General features: G+C 45.4%; 1 protein-coding gene across 3 annotated transcripts in view; it reads left to right on the plus strand.

Moving 5' to 3' along the window:
• MAD1L1 (mitotic arrest deficient 1 like 1) overlaps window positions 1-27,310 on the plus strand; it is a 347,666-nt gene that overhangs the window by 202,432 nt on the left and 117,924 nt on the right. For all 3 annotated transcript variants that reach the window (XM_032197489.1, XM_032197491.1, XM_032197490.1), the window contains one exon: window positions 25,669-25,876. In XM_032197489.1, coding sequence (XP_032053380.1) covers window positions 25,669-25,876 — 208 coding nt within the window. The remainder of the gene's footprint in view (window positions 1-25,668; window positions 25,877-27,310) is intronic.

The raw sequence follows: 27,310 nt of genomic DNA on the forward strand, positions 1-27,310 counted from the left end.
CCCAAATGAATCACAGGAAAAGATCTACCCCTGTAACAAGCCTGTGATTTGTGCTAGAAGGACTCAGTGATTTGGGAGAAAATATCTTGAATCTTGTGCGTGTGGATTGGGTACAGGAGAAAGTCCTAGAACTAGTATAAAACAGGAGGAGTGCAACACTAGTTACATCATTATATATATACAATATATATTTCAGCCTTGAGGAATACATGACACTGAATTAGCTGAGGCTATGCAAATATTTGTACATGTAAATTCTGAAAACACTGCAGTTATTAGAATTAACAGCAATTAGAAATGGTCCTTGGGGTTGGAGAAGAGAAGCATAAACATGTCAGCAAGTTGTGGCGGTTCAAAGAGAAGCTGCTTCCTGGCCTCTGCGGCCCTGATAAATGTGATGTGCAAGTGGATGCCTAATAAAACAAGGACATGCATGGTACAGACTTGCTAATGTTTGTTAACATCAGGGACCGTGATTGCATAGATTCACATTTGTGCAGGGAAGTTTTACCAATGTGCCCTTTAAAAAAATTTTTTTTAAGGAATTCGTACATTGAATATTAAACAACTGAAGCTCTAAATTTTACTGCCAGAGCTAACACTGTATTGTTTATTTCATGCAGCACCTTTCTCGAAGTTCTGCAGAAACTGATTAACATTTGCATAATACATTTAACACAAAAATCCATAATAAATTCATTAATGTACTCCTTTCACTATCCCTGCAAATATCAGCAGTTGTGTGGCATCACACGGCTCATTAGATGAGCAGAAGAGAGGATGGGTGAGCACTGGATTTCCTGAACAGCTCTGAAACAGGAAAAGGTCACTGCGCTAAGCCTTGCTACCTGAGCAGCAGCATGGAGAGCTCTGAGTGAGTGGGGAGAGAGCTGGGGAGGGAAAATGCCCCCCTGGAAAAGGTCTCTGCACCCGTAGGTATATGCAGCACAAACTTTCTGAGATGGCATCCATACTAGAATAGAAAAATCAGTGATGAGAACAAAATGTGGATGAGGATACAGCCACACCGAGGAGGAGGCTGCTCCTAGAGTGCATGTGTTGTGCAGGGCCAAACACCAAGAAGTTGTTGAAGCCCTGCTGCAGGACAAGAAAACTGCTTGGAAACAAGCCTTACTTTCCGAGCAGTTATTGCAGAACAAACGGTGAGGTTTTAAAAGTTGTGTAAGATTTTATTGTGTGGTAGGAGGTTCACTAAACCAATAAATCTGGGGGTATTGTGTGTGTGTGTACAGCTTTCATGGACAGTAAGCAGGGTGATGGACACAGGGCTCTGTTAGCACTGTGTTGAAGAGCCAGAGGAATTTCAGCTACAAGTAACTGTTCAGATACATTTGTATTTATAAAATGCCCCTCCATCATACAATGACAGCTGATAAAATATTAGCAAGCAGCAAGTACAGATGGCTTCCATGCAAGAAGAGCATTGCACTGATTCCCCAGGATCACCATGTGAGTGAAAACCCAGGCTGGTAGGCAGGCACAACCCTTTTAAAAAGAGGCTTTGCTTATTAGCTTCTCTAATCTTATTCATCACGTAGCAAGGAAAAAGCAAAGTTTCAGGAAATGATAAGAGTGACTGTCCCTTTATAATTTTCTAGTTTTACTGTGTAGTCATTTGATGGCACAAATTAGTTTTCCATTGTTCTTTCTTCATTTTCCATTATTCTTCTGCTTTGAATTCCGCTGTGATGTCACAGAAACAAAACAAAAACGTCGTTTTGAGCTAAATAGGGAAAATAATGCATGGAAAGGTTTGTTTACTGAAGCTTTGTGCTTTTCCTTGAATTTCTATGAATAAACACCACGTCCTTAAGTTACAGCTCTCTCCATATTTGGCTTTTAGCTTTTCATTACTTGTTATCATTTCAGCCTTTGTTTGACGAACCAATTACTTTCGAACTTTTGATTAAAACAAAATAATAGGTCACAGTTTCGTGCTGTCCTTGTCTTTCCAGTTCTGTTATAGTCTGGCTTTTTGCCATTGATCTTTGTAAAGTCAAAGTTTTAAGTTACATTCTTCAACAGTTTTATGCTCCTGATAAGGAGACCCTGGTTACAGTGCAGGATTTTTCCTCTGCTGCTTTGTATGCAGAAAACTCAACACTGTCTCTAAGAGACAGAGGGCCAGGATGTCTTACCTAGATTATGGGAAAGAAATGAAGTCAGAGTTCAGGTTTTTGGTTTGGTTTTGTTTTTTTTTCTGTGTGGGGAGGAGGAAAATCTGCCTGCTGCACGCTACAGTGAAGAGTGGGCAGCGATAGTAATGCTGTTAAAAGAAACTTGAGAAAATGGGGTGATACTCTGAGCAGAGCCACTGCCGGGAAGGGCAGCGTGCTTCAGAGGAATAATGATGTGTCTGCTGGGGGAATTCAGGGGTGTGAGATGGCGATACCTTATCTCCCACATCCCACAACCCTTTCCTTTGACCAGAATGACCTACCACCTATCTGACGCCTGGAGGCAAAGAACTGCATAAAGAAAACGGGTTTCCCCTAAAGAATTTTATCAAGTAGTAGAAGGGAAACTTGACGTGCATTTGTCACTCAAAGGCTCAGCATTGTGCAGTTTGATCTGTAGCCAAGGCTTCGCTAGGGAACAGAGTTTGTAGGGTGTCTGGGGAGAACCAGGGTGGTCTGAAAGGGGCCACGCAGGGAGGAGTAACACCCCCATGCACGAGCATCTCTGCTAGTGCACCCTGAAGGCGGTCAGATCACAGTGTGGTCCCTTTCCAGTCTGTTTCAAAATTTGCCTCGATTTCCCTTTGCTTTTGCTTGATAAGTCTCTAAAAAGACAGATCCATATAAACCAGAAAAAAAGAGGTTTTTAACAGCTTTTCTACCCAGATCTGAAAGACAGATAAGAATAGAGTGGAAAAAGATGCTTAATTTCAGCAGAGGAGCTGTTCTCTTCAAATCTGGATAGACAGCCAGGATGGCAGGATAAGTGAAACGCTGAGAGAAAGGTGCATTTGTGTCTTCTTTAAAAAACAACCCGTAGTGAGATGCTGCTGCTGCGTGTGCAAAGGAGCGGTGCTGTCTGTAAAGCCCCATTGTGTTCAATACGGGTGGGAGGGCTCCCAGGTGATCTGTCCCATCTCTGTGTTTCCCCAGGCATGGGGTTTGGCACGTCAGGAACACCGCTGCTTCCCCTGCTCGACGTTTAGGCCTTACGTACCTTAAATAATACAGAAGCTGTGCCTGTTCTTTGCATTTTTGGCAGGGTGTTTAAAATGAAGTTAAAATTCCCTGAAATACATTGTGCATGTTGGACACAACATCAGATGTGTGGTTCAGATTGTGACCTTTCAGAATAAAGACGACGCTTTAGAAAAAAGGGGGTCATTGAGATTCCGGCTCTGGTAGGATGAAAAAACCTGAAAACCCACTAACATAAAGGCTGCTCTGCAAGAACGGTCTCCACAGAGATCCTCTCGTGTGCTTTTGGTCTTTTTCCAGTGGACACATTCTTTCTGTGCAATACTACCACGGTTGCAATCAGTAGTAATTACAGAAAATTTCTCATTTTTTATGGGTAAGGGGAAGTGAAAAGCTGTTGGCAAGGCAGTCTGTGTAGGGGAGCTCAGCTGTAGAACTGCTTTCCCTCTAGATCCTGAGTTGCTGTCCTCAAGGTTATTTCCTTAGGACTCAGGGATTGCTTACCGGGTTGGTATGTTCAGGGTGCAAGAAGAAGTTTTATTAGATATGCACAAGTTATGGTGAAGCAGCATGAGCACTGAAATACAGCATGTGGGTTTAATTACATGTACAGACGTGTATTTGCACAGAAGTGTTAGGATGCATGCAGTGGTATCCATGTATATCCATGCTTTGAGAAGGGTGTGTGCAAAATAGGAAACTTTACCCAGATACTTTCAACAGAATCAGTTTGGAGTGGGATGAGAAGGACTGTAAAGGTGGCTGAATATAGAAGGAATAGGGAAGGAATTGTTCTTGGGATGAGAACGGACGGAGGGGGGAGGCTGGGTGCTTCCAAGGGGTGCTGCAACCATAGCAGCTGTCAGACTGTTCCCAGAAGGTTCATAAAAGCTCAAATGAAGGATGTGGCAATATCACATTCCTCGTGGTCCTGTTCGGGTGGGTGTTGGGGTGGAATAGTGACTGTGCAACATACAAAACAGTTTCCCTGGTGGAAATCAACTTCTAGGGACGAGTTATTTGGGGATTGAAAGTACAAAGCCTTTTGGCTTTTCTGCTTTCCCAGAGCCTCTGATATGCTCTGAGTAAGATGAGTAAGATGCTGCTGTTGGCACTGACCGTTCAGAAGCCAGACCCGCGTCTCACCTGGACAGTTCTGTGTGGACCATTCTCTCAAGCATCCCAGGGAAAAATAGCAGATGTCCTACAAAACAGACCTACTGGTCGATTCACCAGCATATTCCTCCCGAGCCTTTGCCTTTCATCCTCTGCTGTCTCAGCTCCTTGGCTGTTCTGTTCAACTTAATGCTCTTTACTGATGTTGCATGCTTCCATGGGATCAAAAAGAGACCGAGCCCTTTTGATATGTGTGAAGGTTGGAGATGATGCCCTTCTGCTGATGTGTGCAATGATCGCTTGAAAACTTGCCACTGGGCTAGGTTCCTTCTGAAGTATTTATTTCTTGAGGCAGTCAGATCAAGATAATGTTGAATTCACTGCTTGGAGCAGTTAACTCAAAGCCCTTCAGAATCCAGTAGGTTGCCCCCATGGCCTTTCCTCGTATTGTTTCAGTTTATCCATAAATCTCTCTTACTCTTGTAAATTCTATACGAGGAGGTGACTCTCCCCATCTGAAAGGATTTCAGAGCTGCTTGAAGTCTGCTTGTACTGGCAGAAAAAAACAATTGAGCTTTGAGTTCGAACTGAGAGGCAGATAAGATCACCAGAAGATTTCCACAGCAAATGCAGAATACATTCTTCTCTAATGGATTCTTAGTGTGCTATCTGGCAAATAATTGAATTGCTTGGGGAAAAGGAAGAGGGGACTGGGTTGCTGCTGCTTTTCTTTTTTTTCTTTTTTTTTTTTCATACTCCCAAATTTTATGAGGATAGAAAGTAAAAGGTAGCTTCTCTGCATGACCCAGGACGTCTGTCAGAGGCAGCAGAAGCTAATTAAAATGTCACATTTTTTGTTCCTGAGGGTGATGAGGTAGAAGGGACTGATCGCTTCCTTGGTTCTAGGGACTTTCTTGAGACTTTGCTTCCATCTCCTCACTGTGAAAGCAAGAAATTCACGCTTTGGGGGTAGGATTGAGGCCACTGGGTAAATCTGGCCTCTTTCTCTCACTGGAGTAAAGCAGGAGACAAATCCATTCCTGCTCTACTGCAATTACTGAGGCAGTCTCACTCCAGCTGGGCCATGCCAAGGATGCTGTTTCTGCCCAGTGTGGTCAGTGCTGCTGTACTCTGCGTGGCCAGACCAAGCGCTAGGAGGGGCTGGCAGTCAGTCCTTGGTCCTCTGGGAGGTTTGCCCAGCCTCTCCGTTTCAGTGCCTCGCCATGTGAAGGGACAAAGCCAGGCATCCTCCTCCTCTTCGCTTCCTTCTGTTTAAAAGGCCTGAGTATGCCCTGGTAAGCCAAGGGAATGACGGGGAGAGATAATAACACAGCCTTTGGTATGTTCTTTGGAAACACTCAGATGGGAAAGAGGTGGTCCAAGCCCTGCAGCCTGCATCATTGAAAAACACAGAACAACAGCAAAAGGAGGAAAAAAAAAAAAAAAGAAAAAAAAAAAGGATGATCATCAGGGAAATTGCTATAATGGTAAGATAATTAGAACACAGAATGATTAACATTAGTCAGTGTGCTGCGTTGGCAAGGACTGTGCAAGTTGACATAATAGGCCTCTTCCATATCAAACGTGTGGATTTTCAGCATTCAATTTAACACTTTCGTGTGACTTTAATAGAGTTTGCTGCTGAAACAGGCATGCGGTTCTCTGGCACTGTTGTTGGCTGTTTTTGCTCTCCCATGGCTGGCCATTCAAAGGACTATCTTGCTGTCTTCTTGTGTCCACTGATTATTGAAGGGCAAAAGCCATCCTCACCATGGAGTCTCTCCAGAAGTGAACTACTAAGGTGTACTCCTTCAGTTGTACCTGTTGAAAACGAATCTCCCTAAAAACTGGCTGCCAGCTCTCGGCTGCTCTCGGTGTTGGGGTGCTCTCCTTAGCACAAGCTTGGCTTTTCCTCTGTGTGCTGCGGGGACCCAGATCCCCCAGTTAGCATCTCCTCCGTTACAGCCGATAAAACCCAACGGTGCTTTGTGGCAGAAGCCTTCCTGTCCTCAGTAGTGCTTTTTCTCTGTCTCAACCCCTTTTCTGAGTAGATAACAAACGTTTTTTCCTTAAAGAGTGAGAGAGAACACTGCCCAAATCCCCCCTTTGCCTTGGGCCCTCTGTTCCCTGCAGGAAAGGGACACTGGAAAGGAATTGCAGTCATGCAGCTGTGTAATGAATGCATAAAGAGTATTTTATGTGGTTTGTATTTTGTGGATTATTTTTCTGTCCTTCTGACCCCACCTCAGACGCAATTCCTGTGCTTTATCTGTTCCTTTGGGTTGGGCAGTCAGCAGATACAATCGAGGCCTGTTGGGATGCAGCGATCCGGCATACAGAGCAGCCGCGTTGGGACCGAGGAGCCAGGACTAATGGGGAACAAAGCTGGCAGCAGAAGACAGAGAAATATGGCAGAACAGCATTCATTAGGGATCAGATTCAATAACTGTAAAACGATAAGTTTATGATCAAAGTCTTACTTGAAGCATTTTAATGACACAGTTGTTTAATCCATTTAAAGCAGATAGATAAGGAGTTAAGTGAAATCTACAGCAGGCGTCTTTCTGAGCTGTTTATGAACCTGTTAGAGGCGGCAGATCACTGTGAAAGGCACAGGATGGATGGCTGCTGTAGCAGCTGAATAAAACATAATGGGCTACCAGTCTTTATATGCTGATTTACATATGAGGTCAGTAAAACTTAACGCAAAGGCTTGTGGTTTGTCTTAGGAGCACACGTGGTTCCTCAGCTATTTTTAACGTGTGTGTTACTAGCAAGAGGATGGATGAGGGAAAGGGCAGAATTATTTTCAAACCATTCTGTGCCAGGACATTTAATTCCCAGTGGGTGGATGTCCTCTGGAAGCAGCAGCAGCACAGGCTGCTGTAGTGACAGGGCTGAAATGGGCTCTGGCACTTCAAGCCCCATGTCATCTGCCATGGGAATTACACATCTGAGAAAGCTCAGGGGGTCAGGGGAGCACACAAGTTCTTTCTCATTTTTTCCTTCCATTGCTGGACTTGGGCCACCTTCCGTCCCTCACCTCGCGTCTCTCCTCGGTGAGTTAACCTCCTTCCTGGCTTTTCTTGCCAAGCATTAAAACTCGGATAGCACTTCGCTGGGCGTGCTGGTGGAGCAGGGATCTGTCTTTGTAGCTGTTAGCCACCTGGCCATTAGGAATCACCTGGTGCCAATTACAGCAGGAGTGCTGCGTGCCTGTCTGGAGGCTGTGCCTCTTTCTATTTCTCAAGTACTCCTTCTCCCCTTTAATACTCCTCTCCCAGCAAACACACTCCCGGGTTTGTGACGTACCCAACAGGTCCCACGTCCCGCGTACTCGCCCAGCAAAGGAGTCCTTTCCGCTCGTTAAACGCTTGGTCTCCGTGCACAGCCTTTTCACAGCTGTAGAGAAGCAAGCAGAGGGGGCTCTTTCTCTACTCATGGCTCAGGGCTGGCCGAGCTGCTGGAAGCAAAGTAGTGGCTGCTGCTGCATTGTTCCAGGCAGTGTTACAGCTCCAGCTGTGCCTGATGCAGGCAGTGGCGGGGTTGGTATCAAGCTGGCAGGGAACAGGGAGAATTTCCAGGGGCTCCAGGCCGTCCTGTTTTCTGCCTGCACAGAAAGTGTTGCTGTCCTGCAGTGGTATTGATTAGTTTTAAAGTAGGGAGGTGATAAATGGACATTTCGGGTGGTTTGGGTAGATGTGACTGCAGTGGACGGAGTCGTTTAAATCGAGCCTGGAGTATCTTCACTTACCTCATGCTGGTTTTCTTGCTCATCCCAGGAGGAGGTGAGCTCACATCTAGCAGCAGAGCAGTCCCATGGAGGGGCCTTCTCAGTCCGTTTCCCTCGCCCTTTGCACAGAAGCAGTCTCCATCCTTTTCCTCTGGTGTCTCTGCCCCAGCTGCCGCCTGCTGCTGCGCTTGTGGGGCTGCTGCTCAGAGCTGGGCTCAGGCTGAACGCTGCACAGCCCCTGCAGTGTGCCCCAGCAGCCAGACCAATTACAGGTTTTTAAGCAGCCTTGGGTCCGCTGGCTGCACTATTTCCTGAGAGAGAGCAGGAGATGTTAGCAATCTCAGCTCTCTGTGGTGGGTGTGCAGCACGTGAGTAAGCAGCTTCTGCAGAACTTGGAGATAATTGCCCTGAAACTTCATCCCTTGTGCTGCCAAGGGGATGCGCAGCACCTTGGACGTGGCAGCCCCAGTGGCATGCTGTGGGTTTGAGGACACAGTGGAACAGAAACATTTTGGTGTTGAAAAAACAAATCCACCCGATTCTGTTACAGTTAAACTTGCCTGGACCCAAGCAGCTTTGGCACTTGTTGGGCCCAGCTGATTTATCCTTGCAGAAGTTGAGCTCTTGGGGCCACGTGCTCCTCCCGAGGGGGCTGCAAGCACCACCCAACCTGGTAACCCAGCATTTGCTGACCAGCTCACCTCGTAGAGCTATGCTCCTGATTTCCCTGGTTCTTTGCCTAGCGGAGCTGCTTTTTGAATAGGATAATATCTCATTTAGCAGCTTTTGAGAGAAGCCAAAGCATTTGTGTGCGTTTTAACTTAATATGTAAGGTACAGAGCTGGTGTGACACATCAGTTCTTACAGCTGAATTCTTCCAGCATTCAGAAAACAAGTTGGAGTTTGCAGTTGGTAAGGATCCAGGCAGAATTTCTAAAATTGAACAGTATTCACAAGTTCAGCGTGGACAAGCACATTGCTGATCCAGAGTAAGCAGGTATGTGCTGAGGAATTACAAAAGTTTGGGATTTTTATATTTTCCATATAGAGAGACAGCCATGTTATGGCCTCCTGGAAGGTTTTTTAATGTGAATTAGAATTACTAGCATTAGCTAGGAAGTGGTTTGGGGGGGTGCTGGAATTGGGGATTAGTGGGCTGGGTTTGTCTATTACAGAAGCCCACTTTGCAGCTGACCCCTGAAGCTGGCTCTCAGTGTGCCGGCTTGTGCTGCTTGAGGTGCTTCCTGAGGGCAGGACCATCAGTATTTATCCATCAAAATCTCTGCTTGATGGGCAGGCGTGTTATTGTTCCCATAGTACATGCGTGCTAGGTGAGAAATAATCTGAGATTACTGGGGTAAATGATGTTTGTTCAAGCTGTTTGCTTGCCAGTTCCAGTCCCGCTCTGCAATCCTTCAGGTGCCTCCTTGTCTCAACAAAACGAGATGACAGATGATGCCTTCAGAGGGCAGCTGTGGAAGATGGATGGGTGACGTGACTGGCAGCAGGGTGTGAGATGGGAACATTAAAAGTAGTCTATTAAAGCTCTGGCAGCAGAAAGCAGCAGCTGAACATGTATGCAGAATGTTTATTTGACAATGAACCTGTACACACATGGTTAGAAGACGGATATATGTGGAGATGTTTGTGTTCAGTTACTTCTTTTCCTGAGCTTTCACATCTCAGATTTAGGTTTCTCTCTTCACCATCTCCCAGGGAAAGCAGAAGTGCTTAAACTAATGTCACTCCCTGTTTCAGAGCCCTGATACCAGCCTGTGGATGACTGCACTGCTGCGACGTTGCACATGTAGCCCTGGACAAGGCAAGTCACAGGCTGGCCTCTGGCAGAAGGAGGCCTTGTAGAAGCGTTGAGCCCGTTCACATCGCTGACGTTGCCTGTTCCATGAGACAGAGCACAAGGCTGCCTGCTGGGGAGCTGGGGAAGGATAAAGTGCCCAGCAGCAGTGAGCATTTCCAGTGCCTAAGGGACAACTCAGCGCTGTGGCAGGAGGAAGGAGACCTGCTGATTTAAAGCCTAATGGCCAGGAAAGGTGGCAGGTGACAAACCTGTTTCCACTACCTGATTTTGTTTGCACTCTAATCACCAAGTAACCCTTTTATGAAGCTTTATGTAGTGCTCCAATGAGCTGGCTTACTCTGTATGGATCAGCATGTGTGTGTTCAAGTTGTCGTTACAACTGTGAAAAAGAAATTTCCTTTAGGGAAAAAAAAAGCACAATCTCAGTGGCTGTATCTTAAGTGTCATTCTGCTTTTCCATCACCTGAGGATTTGAGTGGCTCTGCCAAACTGAATTACTAAAATGAACATAGATTTGAAAGTATTTTTATATTTAGAGGCATTTATTCCAATATAATTTCTCTCCAAATTAAAACTCTCCTTGAAAAAGATTAAACTGTCAGCGATAACATCGAGGTTCTTGTTATGTCTAAGAGGAATAAATGCTGAAGTTACAGAATTGTCTGGAGGCTTAGAAAGTAAGAGGGGGAATTAATAATGTGAGAGAATGGATGAAAATGGTGAATAACACTTTTTTGAATTGGAGGAAGTAGAATGGGTTGAATTAAGAGGTTTATGGCCAAAAAGAGTACCCATTTAGACTGATTTGCTGTATAATGTAAAAAAATAGTTTGACTTAGAGAAATCTTCATGCAGTAACTTGTGGTTGCTCGACAGCCTGTTTTTAATAAGGCATCAAATATTGATTTAAAGATACTAAGCAACAGACATTGTATAGGTTTACCTGGCTAGCCATCCCTATTAAAAGTATGTGTTCTTTTCAGTTCACTGACTTCAGCGTGAGCTATTGGGTTTTTGCTTTGCTTTTGTTTGCTAGATTAAAGAACCATCTAGTATTAGATATCCACTAAAGACCTTGATCAAATTGCTTCAGCCTTCTCTATAGTAAATGAAATAGTTTGATTTCCATTCATTTCTCATTGTAAGGCGTGTTTTTCAGATCATGAATCATTCATGGAAATCTTCTCACAACTTTCCTTAATTTTCAACAACCCTCTTATGCTGCAGGCACACCTCACCTGGATGCATTATCGCTCTAGTGGTCTCATCAATGCTATATTCAGAGACAATATTGTTTCTCTGGCCCTACTCAATTTTCTCCATAAGTACATAAAGACTCTTGCTAGTACCCTTTTTTTCCCCCACAGCATTAAATTGGAGGTAACCCTTAGTTATTAACCGTGGCCAAGAACCCTCCACACAGCATTGTCTTCAGAAAGTACCGGCTGTATTGTGTGCGTGAGACGAGAATCTGTGCTTTGGGATGGCTCACGGTGTGTTTGAATTCGTGTAGAAAATTGTGCTGGGCGCCATCAGATTTCTAAGCTACCTTTGTGGGCTTTGTTGTTTCCGACAATTCTCCCTTTGTGTTATCTGCATGTTTTACTAAGGATTTATTATTTTCTTACGTATCCTAGAGAATGTGTGCCGCATACTATTGGTGAAAGAAGCAATTCTTATTGGAAGTGACTGGAAAATGTCACTGTTAGTTCATCAGTTCTTGCTCCATTTCAAAACTGTTGTAGTCTTACTTTGCATCCTGCTAGTTTTAAAAGAAAATGTGTTTCTGATACCGAGGCAAATATCGTATAGGATTCCTATTCTGTTATGTCAACACAGTTATCTTAATTAACTAGACTTGAAATCTCTTCAAGTGTATTTGACAAGACCTGTTTTCCATGAAATTGTGTTACCTGCTTTTTCTGATCTTTTAATGGAGTTATGTATCAGTCCTGTCTTGTGAGTTAAGGGGATTCAATTTGTTGCATTTTAGAAGCTTCATGAAAAGTGAGCGAGGAAGCAGATAACTTGATCTATATGAGGCTAGCTGCTTAATCTCATTTTTCAGTCTTCACAGTCTATTCACCACCCAGTGCTGTCTCATTCTGACTGTAGCAAATGTGAAATGTGCGGATCGATACTGCCAATGAGTGATTAGTGATTTGCAAACGTCAGTAAGTGAATTCATCTGATTCGGGTTTTAAGTTCGAGAAGAAAGTAGGGAAGTAGTGATCGAGTGGACTGAAATAATGGAAACAGATATTTCCTCTCAAGTGAAATGTAAACATTGTTGAGCTCTGTTAAGCAAGAAGATGGTAGAGATTTGTACTCCTTTCACAGTGATTAGAGAAAATAATATTTTTTTTCTTCTGAAATCACCAACATCAAATGTGCTTTTCCCTTATCATCTCTCTTATCTTTTTTTTTGTTGGCTGTTGACCTGCTGGAGGATAGAAGTGTATAAATTCATGCAAGTAAGATTTCTTATCATTTTTCTTGAGGCCACTTATTACTGGTTTGGGTAGATAAATTCAGAGGTGCTCATTCACTATTCAGTCTCGGTTTCAGGCAGGAGCTCCTTGGTTTGTGCCAATACATCCCATACGCATCAAAGACCATCAAGGGTTCTTCCCGTGACAGCAACTTGGAACGAATGCCTTTAATCTCCTTAGAGAGCCTGCGTACTTCTGAAGATTGCAACTGAAGTAATAGTAATTTGGAAGAATTAAAACCGCATTAAAAACAGACCAGTGACTAAAATATGAAAAATGGCCAGAAAAGCGCGGCAAAAGCCTAACCCAGGAAAAATGCCTTCCTCCGCAGCAAATGTGCTTTGACCCCTGGGAAGTTGTGTGCTTAAAGATGCCAGCCAAGAAAGGGTAGTTAGTGAAGGATGGAAATGCTGTCTTCCAGCTTTGCTCAGATAAAGCTGAAAAGATGATACCTTCTTAACTGCAGCCAGTCTGTGTTTCTGGATTATTCCTATATTTTCTGATTAAAACTTAATAGGAGAGAAATAACTAGCAGCACCGGAGCACGTGGGATAGCTGCTATAGGGCTGAGCTGTCCTGTCTTCTGGTGGTTTGCTACACAAAGGCTGAAGAGAACTGGTTTCCCCGTGGGAAGCACCAGAAAAATACAATTTCTCTTAATTCACAATTTTCTTTCATAAAAATGTTCTGATTCATAGTGATGGAGGAGAGCGGTGATAAAAACAAGGCCTGAATTTTGTACTGCAGGAAGTGCCATGCTTTGAATGAGGCTTTTGTAGGGCCTTAACAGTTTATGGGTTGACCTGGCAGTCATAACTCTGGGAAAACCTGGCAGTAAAACTTGAAATCATTGCCCCTCCACGTCTCCAGTCCATTAGCATGGTGAAGTAAAACCGGTGAAATAAAATCAAGCAGGGGACAGGACAGCTGTATGTCAGACCGTTAAGGCATCCACTGGGGTCCGGACAGTTTAGTGTCTACCAAGTATCTCTCAGGATAGATTTAAAATTGGTTTTGGCTCAGCTTTGTAGCAGTCTAAGCCTGAATAAAGATGATGCATGGCTGGAGATGAATTGATGCAAGGCAGGGTTAGCAAGGTGACAGTCGTTCTGCTAATGGACCGGTGATCCCAGTGTTACGTTCCTAAGCCTTTTCCCATCTCTCTGGTTCAAACTGCATTTAAGAAGAAATGGATGAACAGTAGCTGAAGCCTTGCTGGCAGCCAAGAAGTATTTTTCCCCCCAGTGGAAGCCAAGGAAGTGTGTTTTAGCAGATGGTTGTACTGATCGAAGCCCCCCACGTGGACAGTCTCGCCCAGCACGTGCTGTGTTCAGGCACAAGATGCTGGGGGGATGTAGCTGACGTTGCTGGTAAAGGTGTAATGTCAATCACACTCCTAGCCTCGTGTCGGGACTGGTTCTCTCTCTGCCATGGGAATAGAAGGGCAGAAACCAGCTTCACTGTGAGGCATTTCTCTGGGGGCAAGGCGAGGTGGATCCCTTGTGCTGGCCGCTCCTCCTCACCCTCTGCATTCAGACCCCTCCCCACATCGGAGCCCAGTTAATCCCCCCTGCAGGCCCAGGAATTTATTCACCTCTGGAGACTCTCCAGGTCTCAGCAGCACAGCGGGTAAACCAAAAACAAGTTACCAGCTCTTACTTTCTCGGGCCGTGCGTAACTAGTGAGGAGTATTGATTCAGTTTTGATGTGAGGTAGTCTATAAATATGCATGAGGATTTAGGGTTATTTAACTGTGCTTTTTAATTCTCCTTGCATTGCTGACTCTTCTAGTCGAAGGTTTCTTTGTATGCACAGCAAGCTGCTCTGTGACAGCCCTGTTCTTGCTGGCTGGGACCTCTCTAATGTTTGTTAATCCTAATTCTGTAGAAACCTCTAATGTTCAAGGAATAAAAGGACACAAAGCAGCTCGCTTCGGTGTGGGGACCAAGGGAACAGAGTCCAGCTCCCTGTGGAACTGGGTAGGGAAAGCTGGGACCAAAAGGCAAGGAGGAAGGAAATGGAGGAGACCTTCCCATGCTCCTGGAGAGGAGGAAGAGAGCTCGTTTTGTCAGGGTTCCTACAATTTATTTAATAAAGACAGTAACTTGACCAGTGGTGAAAAGGGAAGGAAAAGCTAACATTTGCCCTGAGGAGCTGGAAGTGAATATACCCTCTAAATCGATATTTAGGTGTTTCAGATACTCGGGTCTCTTACTTGAGAGAGAACAGAGCAAATAAAAGAGGGTGCTGCATATTCAGCACGTTTAACTGAAACCATAGCGACTCTTCCTGGTGAATAATGTAGGTACTACATGGAGAATTAAGACAGGTACTTGCATGTGCGGGTGTCTTTGAGATGTTGGAAGCTCCCTCCCTTCTCTCCCTACAAAATTACCTGTTACTAGAAACATTTCTTCGTGGTACCTGGTCAGACATCCAGGGGGTGTTGGGGAAGATCAGCTCTCCCCAGGGGGAAGCTATGTGAAGACCAACACCGCATCACTGAGAAGTGAAGGGGACAAAACCCTAACAATTCTTCCCTAACTTTCCTTCCCTTTGATGTGTAGCAGGGATGTGTTTTGTTTTGTTTTCCTCGTTTTTATCTTCTGCTTGGCCGAAGCAGGAGGAAGGTGGGTGGCAACGGCCGCTCACAGCGAGAGGCTGCGGTGGAGCTTGTGTAACCTGGAGCACCTTCACTGTAAAACTCACTCAGACGCTGACCGACTGCTCAGAGAGCCTGTCAGAAATGACTCCTCCGACCCATTTGCATCTGTCAGAGTTTCTGTGTGATGTGAAAGGGAACTTGACTCGCTCTTCAAGCAGAGTGGTGTCCAGCTCGAGGCAGGGAGCCTGCTGATGACAGCGGGCAGCTCTGCCCCGCGTGCACGACGAGGGTGGGCGTTCAGCCACCAAAAGGCAATGAAGCTGCTCCAGGTTTGCCTCGTACCCTGTCAGGTCTGAGTTATGCACGCAAGGCCATATAACTGCACTTCTATATGCTCTGCATTACAGGATCAGAGCGTCCCGGTCTGCTTGAAGCTTGTGGGAGGTTTCAGTGTTGCTGTTAATGCTCTCGTGGCTAACTTCATCAGCCAACGTGGGGAACATGTGTTTCCTGTACAGATGAGCAATGTGATTGACAGCTCTCCTTGTCACTTGCTGCTCAGGTTGGATGTGCTCAGCTGAACTTTGGTACATCCTGCATCAGATCATGGAGGTGGTGGCTTCTTGCACCACTGTTGTTTGTTTATGTTTCTTTTAATATAAGATACTCTTAAAAAATACCCATGGAGGTTTTGCTCTTTCATAGTTAGGTATAGTAACTAGAAAATCTCATTACACTGCAGTTTGGCTTTCCTTTAAAAAGACTTCATGTCTTGAAAGAGGAACCTCAGGTATCATACTCCACTCTGACTCTTCCCTTCCTGTTTGAATAAGGAGGATCCTGGGCTAGCCCAGCGGATTTGTGCTGCTTTTCTTCTCTGTGATCTCCCCTTGAAATCCCATCTGAATTCATTCCAAAGTAGAGCTTTACAAGGAAACACAGAATTACCGAGACATTAAAGTGCGATTTATAGAGCATTGTTGGGAGGGAAAGCTTTGATTGGTGAATATCTGGATTGCAGTCAATGCTACAAAAAAACGTACTTCAAATGTCTTCTATCTTTCTGGTCTATTTGTACAGTATCTGTATGTGCACGTTGCATGCACAATAAGAAAACAGAGCAGCAAAGTAGTATTTTTTTTTTCACTGTATACTCCTCCGGAAAAACCGGGCTTGGTCTGGCATTTCTCAACAGTGTAATGCTGTTCTCAACCAACGGTGACTTCGTTTGTATGGCAAAGTTGATAAAATATTTTTTTTTGAAATTCACATCTAGGAGAACCATCATTTCTCGCTGTGAAGTTAATTCTTACCTCTGAAAAAGAATTTTTAAAACTCAAACCGTTAGCTCTTTGGGGCTGTTTTCTGAATCAAGATTGTTTTTGTTTCCCCAGTGTCTTTATCAGAGGTTTTTGAACCATCACAGGTCTCTGCATGCTACCAGAATATAAATAACAGCAACTTTTTATGGACTTTGTTCTCTGGAAAGACAGGAATCCGGGGCTTGAAAAAATTGGAGGAGAAGCCCTGAAATTCAAAGCTCTATCTAGGTGGTAACAGTGTCCTCAAATGGCCTGTGATTTTCTTCAATTTCAATAAAAGGAAGAGCTGCAAATGAAAGGGACACTGAATGTTTGAATGTATTTTTTTCTTCTCAATTATCCCAACTTCGTGTCACTCCATGTCTGGCTGGCCCAACTCTTAACCTTCTTGTCACGTTTATTTGCATTGCAGGCCTCATCCGAATGCCCTACTCCATGCAAATTGCAGTCTTGCATCCTCGGGGGGATATTGCGTTTGAAAGTGGGCATAAAGAAAAGATCTCCTTTTTAAAACTGTACCTGAAGGGCCTCAGCAGCACTGGCGAGACATTTTATTTTATTATTCGGATTGCAGCAGCGCCCGAAATGTGTTACATGTTGTACCACAAGGTATGGTCTGGTGTTAGAGTGGTGTGATTATGGCGATTAGAGCTTTTTGTCTGCAGTGCCTCCTAACTCCTACTGCCTCTCTGGCTCATTGCTAATTTTCTGTAGATGCTGCTGTAGAAGAGGGCCATAGGGAGGAATATCAATGAGTACATGTGTGGCAGGTCAGCTCAGAGGGGAAAAATGAAATGGTAGAGATCTTTGGGGAAGGAGCAGCCGATCCAGGTGTTGGAGGTGTTACTGATGGAGTGGGGAAGGTAATATTGGGGAAAAAAAGCTGGATAATCATTCATGGCACGGCATGTGAGGGAAAGGATCTGAAATCTGAGGTACTGGTGGGAGCTGTGGAAGAGTTATTGGGGGGCGAAGAAACCTAGGCCAGCCTATTAGAGATTATCCTCACCTCTTCTGTTCTGGGAATGGCCAACGTGGGTGTCCAGAAGGCCCCAGGAGAGCTGCCTGAAGCAAGGTGTATGGAGCAGAGGCCGCATTGTTGGGGCTGAAGAACAATCTTTGTGTTTTGGGGAAGAAGTAGCAGGAGCTGAACTACAAACTGCCTAAGACAAGGATGAAAAGGCTGCCCAAATGAAGTTCTGCTGCCCAAGTTGTCTGTGCTGCCGATACACACGCAGATGATGGAGAGAGAAAGGTGGGAAGGAAGGCAGGGTACCAGCACGAGACCCGGTGGGAACAAGCGAGTCCTTCCCCGACAAGCAGCACGTTCAGGTTTTTTTTCCAGCTGTTTGTGATTTCGCGTGCCTGCCTTCTGGCAAAGCTCTGAGGAGCAGGTGGTGGTTGTTGCTTATTTGTTATCTTGCTTTGTCTCGTCTTTGCAATCCATTTTCGTGATTACAGCCCCTGTTCCGAGGGCTTTAAAGATCCCTTGCTGGAGTTATCTTGTGTGGCAGGGGGAGCGGGGCTGGTCAGCGTGCTGTGCTCGGTGCGCTGCGTGCACTGGGAATTCTGTGGGATGCTGTTTACTTTGGGTTTTACTCTAATCACTTTAACAAGCCTGAGCAAAGAAATGAAAAGAACAAACCCAAGAAACAGAATTTCCATTAAAATGGCATTTCCTGAGGAAGGATTAAGCTTTCTAAGACAGCCTCGTACCGTGTGGAGAAATGCATCCCGTATTTGTTCAAGGCAGTTGAGAATCCAAAATGGATTTTTATTTTTATTTTTTTTTAAAGAAGCTGTTAAAAATAAAATAAAGCTAGGCCAGTTGAAGCTGCTCACCTGCATAGCCCAGCTGACTCTAGTTTAATAAGCAACTGCAAGAAGAGCGATGATTGCTGGGGAATTTGCATGTGCCTTTCAGGTGATAAATTCCAATTTTGCCTTCCCACTGTGTTTCTTTATTCTTCATCTTAGAGTAAAATTTCCCAGGGATATTGATGAAGGACTAAAACCAGATGATTCTCGATGTAAATGCTATACCATTAAGTATAAGCTACAAGATAAATGCGTTGAGGAGAGACTTCTAATGATTTGTGACTTCTCTGCTTTCATAATTCACTAAAAGCAGCAGAGTATTTATGGGCTGTGTGTGGAGCCCGCGTGTGTGTGGAGCTGTGTTTAGGAGCTGTGTTTACTCACAAATACCCCCTGTTTTTGGAAGAGTAAGGCAGTCATTGCAGAAACCTGCAGCCTTGGGTAGGGCAGGCATTTCTATTGCAGCTTGACCTGTGTCAGGCTCTGATTTCAGGAGGAGGGCCTGAATCCAAGAAAAAGCTTTTGCAGGTCCCCAAAAGCAGCGTCAGCCCTTTTAGCAGCAGAAACTTGGATTTTGCAAGAATTTTCTAGCTGGATCCTGACTCAGTGAGAGACCAGCCAGAGGCCTCCAGTACCATTTTGTCAGAATATGAAGATGGGAGACAGTTTTGGGTGGCACAGGGCAAATAGTGTGGTAGATCTGGACACTGGGGGTTGTTTTTTCCTGGTTGTCTGCTGACTCCCCCACCTCATCACTGCCTTCTCTCAGGCTCGATGTCCCCTCCCCGCAGGGAGGTCGCTGCTGGGGTGGGAAGGTTGGGCAGAGCGTTGGCTGGGTTTGTGCTGCTCACGGTCACCAGTCACTGGTGTTACTGGGAAATGTCCCCAGGCATCCCCTGGCCTTTGTCTCCAAGCATCTCTCTGATCTCCAGCATTTTCCTTCACTTCCAGGGTTTTTCCTCCGGCCAGGAGTGTCCCCTTCTTTCTGAGACCAATTCTGGCCCTGGGAACCCCTCTTTTTGACCCCACCTTCTTTTCTGGAGCCCCAAGCCCCTGGTTTTCCCAAGCCCCTGGTTTTCCCGATCTAAATACTACGGCAGTGATTCTATCTTATTTCTCACTATTTTGGGAGGATACGGGAAATGCCTTTTTCTTTTAGTCCAGAATTTACCAAAGTTCAAAACCAGGCTGTACTGGCAGTGGGCAAGTAGCGGGCTGCTTCTTGAGAGCTCCCAAATTCAGCTTTGGAGATTCACTCCCCCATGCCCGTACCCCATTATCTGCTGCGTGTTAGCATGCACGAGCTGAGCTCCTTTTTGCCTGCGAGAGGTAGCAGATGGAAGCGAGTGCGTTCTCTGGCCAGTTGGATGCTTTTCAAACACTCCCCTCCACCACCTCTCCCATGGCTTATTTACACTTTTTTATCTGTATTTAAGAAACTTTCTCATCCATCTCCTCCAGCTAGATGTAGTCATTTGGGATGTTCTTCCAAGGTAACTATTGACCCATCACTCCTTTAAAGCTGATGCAATCCACTAATCCCCTTAGATTGTTTCTATTTACATTCGCCCATATTGAATAATGCGTCCCAGCCTGGAAACGTCGAAGATTTTTCTTTTAAGACGTCAGCACGGAAACAAATTCCTTAGCTCAGAAAGCAGCAGTGTGTGCTGCTCGTATTTGGGTGGCGCTCAGTGTGTGCAAGAGGCGCACAAAGGAAGAAATGGTCCTTCCCTTGAAGAGCTTCCAGCCGACAGCCTTTTCTCAGCAGGGGCAAGCACAATCTGTTGCATTGCAAGCACGCAGCGATTAAACTCAGCTGTCCATATGCTGCACCAGAATTTATTGTACTGCTCGGAAAGCCTAATCTTTTAAGGTTGATAGACATCAAAGCTATGAAAAAATACGGTGCTTCACTGTGCATCAGCCTCATCTATGGGTTTGGAGAAATTTGCGTGCCCGTGCAGGAAACGGGAGGAGCCTCCGAGGATCAGAAGTCAGCTGAAAATCCTTGACAGTGCTTGCTGCTGGTGATGATCATTGCTTCCTTGGGATGCGGGAACTTCTCAGCTTTAATTTCATTAAGTGACGTTAGCCAGACGTATTCACAACAGCTGAGGTTATTCCCTTTGCCACCAGTTCCGCCATCGGATTAGCAATATCTGCCTTAGCTGAATAGATCTTAAGTGGAGTTATTAAGCACAGAAAGTTTTGTCAAATGTAAAGCAGGCGGTGTAGTTTTAGGTGCTTTATCCTTACCTGTGGGCCTGTGGAAGTGAAGGCTTTTGTAGCTCCTGGAGAAAGACATCTCTGAATTGAGACTGTGCAGTTTTCAAGCGATCATGAGCAGGGATGCCAGAAGAAGCTCAGCCCTTTTCAAGGTGCTGTCACCGGCAGCCTTCATTGTTCTTTCTAACAACTGCTCTTCTAAAGGAAAAGTTTCTGTTTTCTAGAGATTAAAGCAATCTCGTCCTCGCTCAGTGTTTCGTCACTTGACTGATTCTTCCCTAATGGGGAGATGACTTGGAAAGCTTTGGAGCTGTAATTCTAACATGGGCGCCAACATACCGTTTGCTGATGATATAGGTTTAGAAAATGACACGCAGCATCCAGACAATTCTCTCTTCTAGTTTTGTTTTCCAGACTGAGAGATGGAAGCAGGAGCAGAGTGGTAATATCTGACTTGACCATGTGCATCTGTTCCAGGTGGTAAATTGGTCCTGTTGCAAGTTCCTTTTTTCAATGATCTTTTAGTTTCTATGGTCTTTTAGTCAGGAAGTTTATTGATAGCCACAGTCTCAATAAATTGTTGTTCCACATCCCAGGGTGTGCCTGGAGCATACTTCATTAAGACAGTATTTGTGTTGCATCTGTGGTGGCTGTCTCCCATGTCTACGCGGTCGGGACACAACTGGTGGGCTGGTAATTCCTTCTCAGTGGTCAATGGGAAGTTTCTCTTGCGTGTGTCCTAGGGGCACGTGGCTGGAAGGCTAAGGATGATGCCAGACCATTATTTCACAAATCGGAGAACATACTAACGTGGAGTCAACAAATCTTCTTCGCAAAATGTCCAGCGCCCTTCTGAGAGCACAAAAATGTTTTTGCTGCCTTAAGCACCAAATCAGCTAGTTAGCATCTTACTTTCCAGGAATGAATAATTCACTGTACTGCTAAGTGTCAACCAGACTTGGTTGCAATCAATCAAGGTATTTATTGCTTCCTTCTAAATTGAAGCTCTGTGTACATTTTTCTGACAAATCTGAATTACTGGCTCAGTGTTATTCCTTGAAGGAAGAATCAATGAATGCCAGCAGTTCTCTCTACTTCAAGTTATTTTCTCTTCTCCATCTCTACAGTTGCCAAATTTTAAAGTATTGGGAAAAACAGGGGTAAAGAGTGGGATTTGCAGAGAAGCCAGCAGTACTGTGTCACCTTTGCTCTCGGAGAACTGGCCGTCATGTGCTGATGAGCAGAACAGTCTACGGAGGTGTCTGCTGAACGAGCCAGGGACAGGATGGTGGTTTAGTGTGTTGTGTTTTTTTTTTTTTTTTTTTTTTTTCCCAACAAAGTGTTTGTCTACAGGTCATGTATTGGTTCTGTTCCCCAAATGCCTCATGTTTAGAGGAGGTCATCTTAAACGTAAGTGGATTTGGCTGATTTTGACATTGAGGCCAAAGTTCCAAACTCGGAGCACGCTTTTCACACTTCCTGGAAAAAAATGAGATACATTGCAGGTTGGTGCGAGATGCTTGTTAACTCTGACAAGCGATACCTCCTTGCCTGTGTTAGGTTAGAGCAGAAGCAGCATCTGGAGCTGCTCCTGGGCAGTCGCTTGGGGATTTTCAGCTCCTGTTCAAAGAGCCTGGTGCATGGCAGAGTCCCTTCTGCACAGCGCCTTTCAAATGCCACTCTTTGTTCTTCCTCATCAGTGGCCCTAGATTAGAAATGGTTTTCTGAACAGGTAAGTCTCGTTTAGTTCTTCTCTCCCAGTGCCAGAGACACCATTTTCCAGGCTCCCACTGCAGAGCTGAAGGCACAAAATTCGGATCGGTAAGACTAATTTATTGTGGGGAGAAGAACAGTTGACAGAAAACCAGCAATTTACGTTTTTCAGAGCTAAAGGGGTCTGGGAGGAGGAGGAGGTTTGCTTTCTTCGGTTCCTGGTTTCTTACCAGCATTAAAGTTTCATTTCCTTCAAATAGTAGTGAGATTGTGATGCTGCTTTCAGTCTGTTATATCTAGCATTTTCCAGCCCTGAGTGTTCCTGGAGCAAACCTAATTCACTTCCCACCGTTGGAAATGCAGAGAAACACTCCAAATGATAGAAGCTGTGGTGCTGTATTGCTGCCTGGCACCACGTACACGTGCATCTGATCCCTTTCACCTGAAATTGGCTCCAGTGTGTGCTGCTTCCATGCAAAGCTCCCTGTGTTTGGTTGAAGATCTGTATGATGCAGGAATTTACCCAGAGACTTCAGGAATGCTGTTTGGTGCATCTGTGCAAGGCAGCAGGATGGCCTGGTGGCTATGGGCATCATCTAAAAGTTAGGTTTCCTTTTCATTTCTGCCACGGTGATGCTAAAGGGCCTTGAACTGGAGGTTGCATCTGTCTGTACCTCTCCTCCCCTCACACGTGGCATTTTCAGGCTCTGTTGTCTGTTTTTGTGGTTTCGGATGGTAATCTCTTGCAGGGTTTGCACAGTGCCCATCGCACTGGGATCTCCGTCTCTTAGTTTCTTTAGGCATTACTGTAAAATAAACCAGCAGCACTAATACTTTAGCTGTAGGGAGAAATGTGCTGGTTTGATCTGTGCTGTGGAGAATAAAGAGAAAGCTACTGCCCCAGCCCGAAATGTGAGCAGCATAGCAAATATATTAGTGATCTCCCAGAAATGTTAAATGAGATGCATTGTACCACAGCCCTCAGATACAGCCTTCGTATCACAGCGAGTTTCTGAGAGATTTGCCTGTCTCGTGGAGCTCTGGCAGTGGAGCTTCAGACTGACGTGCTCAGGAAGCCTGGTGAGCCCTGAAAATAAGGCTGAGTTTTAGCGCTGAGCTTTCGAGCATGATTTTGGAAGGGTGCATGTTATAAAAGGAGAGAATAAATAGGCTGAAGAAGCTCTAAAAGACAAAGCACTGCAGCTTCTTGGCAGCACTTCACAGAAAGGCCAGGGAGATACTTTAAAAGAGAAGCGAAGCAGCAAAACAGACTAACGCCGCCTGCGTTAAAGCGGTCCCGGCACGGACGGGGGCAGCAATCTCCAGGTTTGTATGGTTTCCCTCCCCACTCGGATCCTGCTGGTGTCCTGTGCCTTTCCATTACGTGTGAGCTTCTGCAGTGATGGTGCAGTACGAAATCACAGGCGCAAGCCAAGGCGTGATCTCTGCCTGACATTGGTGCAGCCTCGCTCCGTGGCTCTGCCTGGAAGAGCATCCTTTTGCCAGCCGCTGCAAACAGCAAACTTTGGGTCTGGCTCCCTTCTCTGGGAAGGCAAACAGGAGGCCCAGAGCGCCCCGACCATCCTGCTGCCTCGCTACAGGAGCGGGAGGGGAGAGGAGCCCCAAATGCAAATAGCACCAGAAGTTAGCCCGCCGGCTGCAGAGACAGGTTTGTAAATGCCAGGGTGTTGCTGGGGAGAATAAATCTAACGAGCTGGTGTTTCAGCTGCCTTCATGTGCCTTCTGTTAGACATCGGACTGCTGCGTGGGGTCCCAGTCCTTCAGTTCCCATCTCAACACCTCCTGGCCGAAGCTGCCAGTGGGGGTGTTTCTTCCCCTGGTCCTACCGGCCTCTTTGTCTCCCTCTCCCCATGGAGATGAGCTTGCAAAGTCCCATTGCCGTGTGCCCAGAGCACTGCTGCTGCCCTCCCAGACGTTCCTGCAGGTCTCCTGGGCGCTGTGGTGCCTCGGGTGGCAGGAGGGGATGTGTCACTGCCAGGTATGTGACAGAGGGCACCAAGACCTTGTGCTCTGATGGTGGGGGACACACAGCTGGAAGGGGCACCCCAGTGCTTCTGTGGTGAGTTCCTTGGGGTCACGCAGCCCTTTGGGGGGGGGGTTCTGAGTCCTTCCATGTCAGGGGGTTCCTCCCATCTTGCTCTTGGCCTGGGATGTAAAGATCAGGTCTCCCTTTTCCTTTTTTAAACAGTACTCACACAGTGAAATGGTGACCCTCTCTTTGCCCCGACAAATGTGGTTGCCTTGGTTTCCCCCAAAAGCACCATATCGGTGGCTAACAGTACAGTTATGAAGGATACCAACACCTCACTTCTGTGTCTTTGTCTGGGAACCACAGCCCTGATACACCCGTGGGTTTCCAGGTACATTGATGCTTTCCATATAAGTCATGCTGGAGCTTGAGGTTTCAGGTTGTGCAGAGGATTAAAGGATGGTTTTGGTGGCAGAATCTCACACTCGCCAGCACGTGGATCCCATGCTCTTGGCATCAAGTCCCTTTTAGAACCAGAGCTGTGCCTGCTGCCAGCCTGCGAGGCCGCGAGCTTCCGAAGTTCTCTCCCTGCTGTGGCCGGAGGTGCTTTAAAATATCAGGATGGAGTCACTTGGGTGTCTGCAAGAGACATTTGTTAATAGGGTCTTCTGGGGTGTCTCACCAGCAGTATGCAGGATGAAGCTGCTCAATCTCTTCTTTAGTTTGCCTTCCCTTCCCCCAAGTTTAAATTTCTAGTACATCTTTAATGAAAATTAAATGATAAAATTGGGATAATGCCTACCTCGCGCTGCTCTTGAGGGTTAACTAATGTTTGTAAAATCACTTTAGGTCCTGAGATTTAATTGAAGGAAAAATATTACCATATAAAATGCCATTTTATACAGGCAGTGCTATAGGGTTTCAGCTGGGCAGAGTGCTGTGGAAGCCAGGCTTAGTACATGCTTTACTACTTTTATGGTTGTGAGGCTTCCTGTAGTTGATATGAAAATTATCTCTCTGAAATCACAAATGTAACATCAGTGTTTTCCTCTCACTTTGGAAGAATATTAATTTGCTATCTTAGGACTTGACTGACTATTTAAGCTGCTATAAATACAGCTAACCTCTGAGAAAAAAGTATAAAATGAAATATCTGTTCGCTTGCTTGGGATGAGCTGATACAACTTGCTAATGACTCCAGCACCGGAGTCATGCGGACATGGCTGCCTCATACTGGTAATAAATTAGGCTGGTACCGGGTGTCCTGCTGTAATTTAACTATGCATTTGTGTGTTCCTTGTAATCTCCTACTACCAAGAGATGTAAAACACAGCTATAAAACTTCATTTCTGGAGTTAAATTTAACAATGGAGGTGTCAGCCAAGGAGCAAGCTCTGCTGAGCATTTTTTTGATGTGTTTTTTTTTTTTTTTTTCTTTCCTTTTTCTTTTTTTTTTTTTTCTTTTTTTTGGGTAACAGGAGGAGGAGAAGCAATCCTGGGTTCAGCTGATTTGAGCTGTTGGAATAAAAAATTGCTGCATAAACGTCCATTTTTTCTGCTGTAACATTTTTTGTCTTCGTGCAAAGGGTGGTAGCTGGGTGGACATGGAGTTTGGATCAGTTACTCAGTTTGCTTTTGCTGTTTCTGCCATGCAGGGTGACTATGACCCCAGCAAAACCAAAGTTCTTCATTTCAGCATGAACCCGGCGAGCCTGGCCAAGCAGCAGCGCAAGGAGGAGCAGCAGCAACTCCAGGAGGAATGTGAAAGGCTGAGGGAGCTGGTGAGGGTGCTCGAAGGAGGCGGCTCCATCCATGGGAATCTGGAAGGAGTCGGGAGTTTTCAGTCACCACAAGAAATTGCAGGTAGGCTGCTGGCTTCTTGTCATCAAGATGCACTTATCCCTCCGTACTGCCAGAGGAACCGACTGCAGAAGCAGATGGAGGCATTGCAGACAGCGTGCGTGCTGGAAGGGTTATGAGGAAAATGTAGAAAAGCTGGGCTGATGCAGGAAAGCAAGTGCGTGGTAGCAGTCCAATTTGGTACCAGTTTGGTACCGAGGGCAGGTGGTAAGGATAAGTAGTAATAAACCATATCATTTGCTGATGATAAATGAAATACCAATACAGCAACCTTCACAGGCTGGTGCTGCCAGTAGAGTGAAAGGAAATATTTCCTGCCTTTCAGGGCTGCTTTAGCCCTTGAGGTAGCACAAACAGCAGGAAATAACTTTCATAGCTGCAGGGAAGCAAGTGGTTGAAATCTTTTCAGACCTGGCTTAAAACAAATTAATATTGTTTATCAGTGTATATGTGCCCCATTAATCACAGCTACATTCAATACTGCATGAAGATAGAGTACATCTTTCACTGAGCTAAATACATTTCACAGAATGTGTGGCTCTCCTCCAGTACAGCCTTTCTTCCCTTCGCATGCGTACGTGAGGCTTTTTAGTACAGTAACCCCAAAGTCAACAACTCCAGACGTGCTCTCAGACTCTGTAAATCAAGGTAAGAATATCAAAAAATGTGACCCATCACCTACAACACAGCGAGGCGACCAGGCAGAGTCGAGTTGTGCTTCAGTGCCCAAGAGACCTTCCTGCTGTAATTCTCTCACATGTAGTTTACCCTCAAAACAGTTTTGTTAGAGAAGAGAAAAATAAGAGAAAGCTGAAGAGTTGTGTGGAGCTAACCTGTTGTGCTCCAGCAGCATGTAGGTGGGCAGCGTCCAGAGGTCAGGGCTCTCCCTCGGATGTGGCCAAGAGGGCAGAGCTTTCCTCTCAAGCCACGTGTGCCAGAAACTTGAGACTCACAAAATGGCAGAGCCCTTGTTTGACGAAAATCCACAGAAAAAAAAAAAAACATCTTTCACTGTAATGGCACTGAAATTCTCTGAAAGTAGCTTTCTTGTTTTTCCATCGCTCAAACAGAAGTACTTTATTACTGCTAAGAATGTGTTTGTTCCAGCGTCTCATGGTGGATTATGGTACTACATAGCCTCAAAAATGGGATGGTGAGAAGTGTAGATGGGGTGGTTTATAAAATGAAGAGCTGATGGGATGCTAGAGGTGCACTGACAGTTTGTCACTGCTCTTAGTGGATGCTCCAGCAGGTGCAGAAGCATTAAACATTTCCCCAACGTTTAGGGAAGGCCGTCTTTGCCTGTAGGAGCTTCCAGCCCGAGATCCCGGTGGGACCCGAGCAGTTCTCAGGGACAGTGTTTACATTGCAATTTACATCTGAAATTCGCTGGTTTTTAAATTACAGTGGCTGCTGCTGCCCAGTGCCCTTGTCTGT

Source organism: Aythya fuligula, chromosome 15, assembly GCF_009819795.1.
Source record: "Aythya fuligula isolate bAytFul2 chromosome 15, bAytFul2.pri, whole genome shotgun sequence".
NCBI classification, from domain to species: domain Eukaryota; kingdom Metazoa; phylum Chordata; class Aves; order Anseriformes; family Anatidae; genus Aythya; species Aythya fuligula.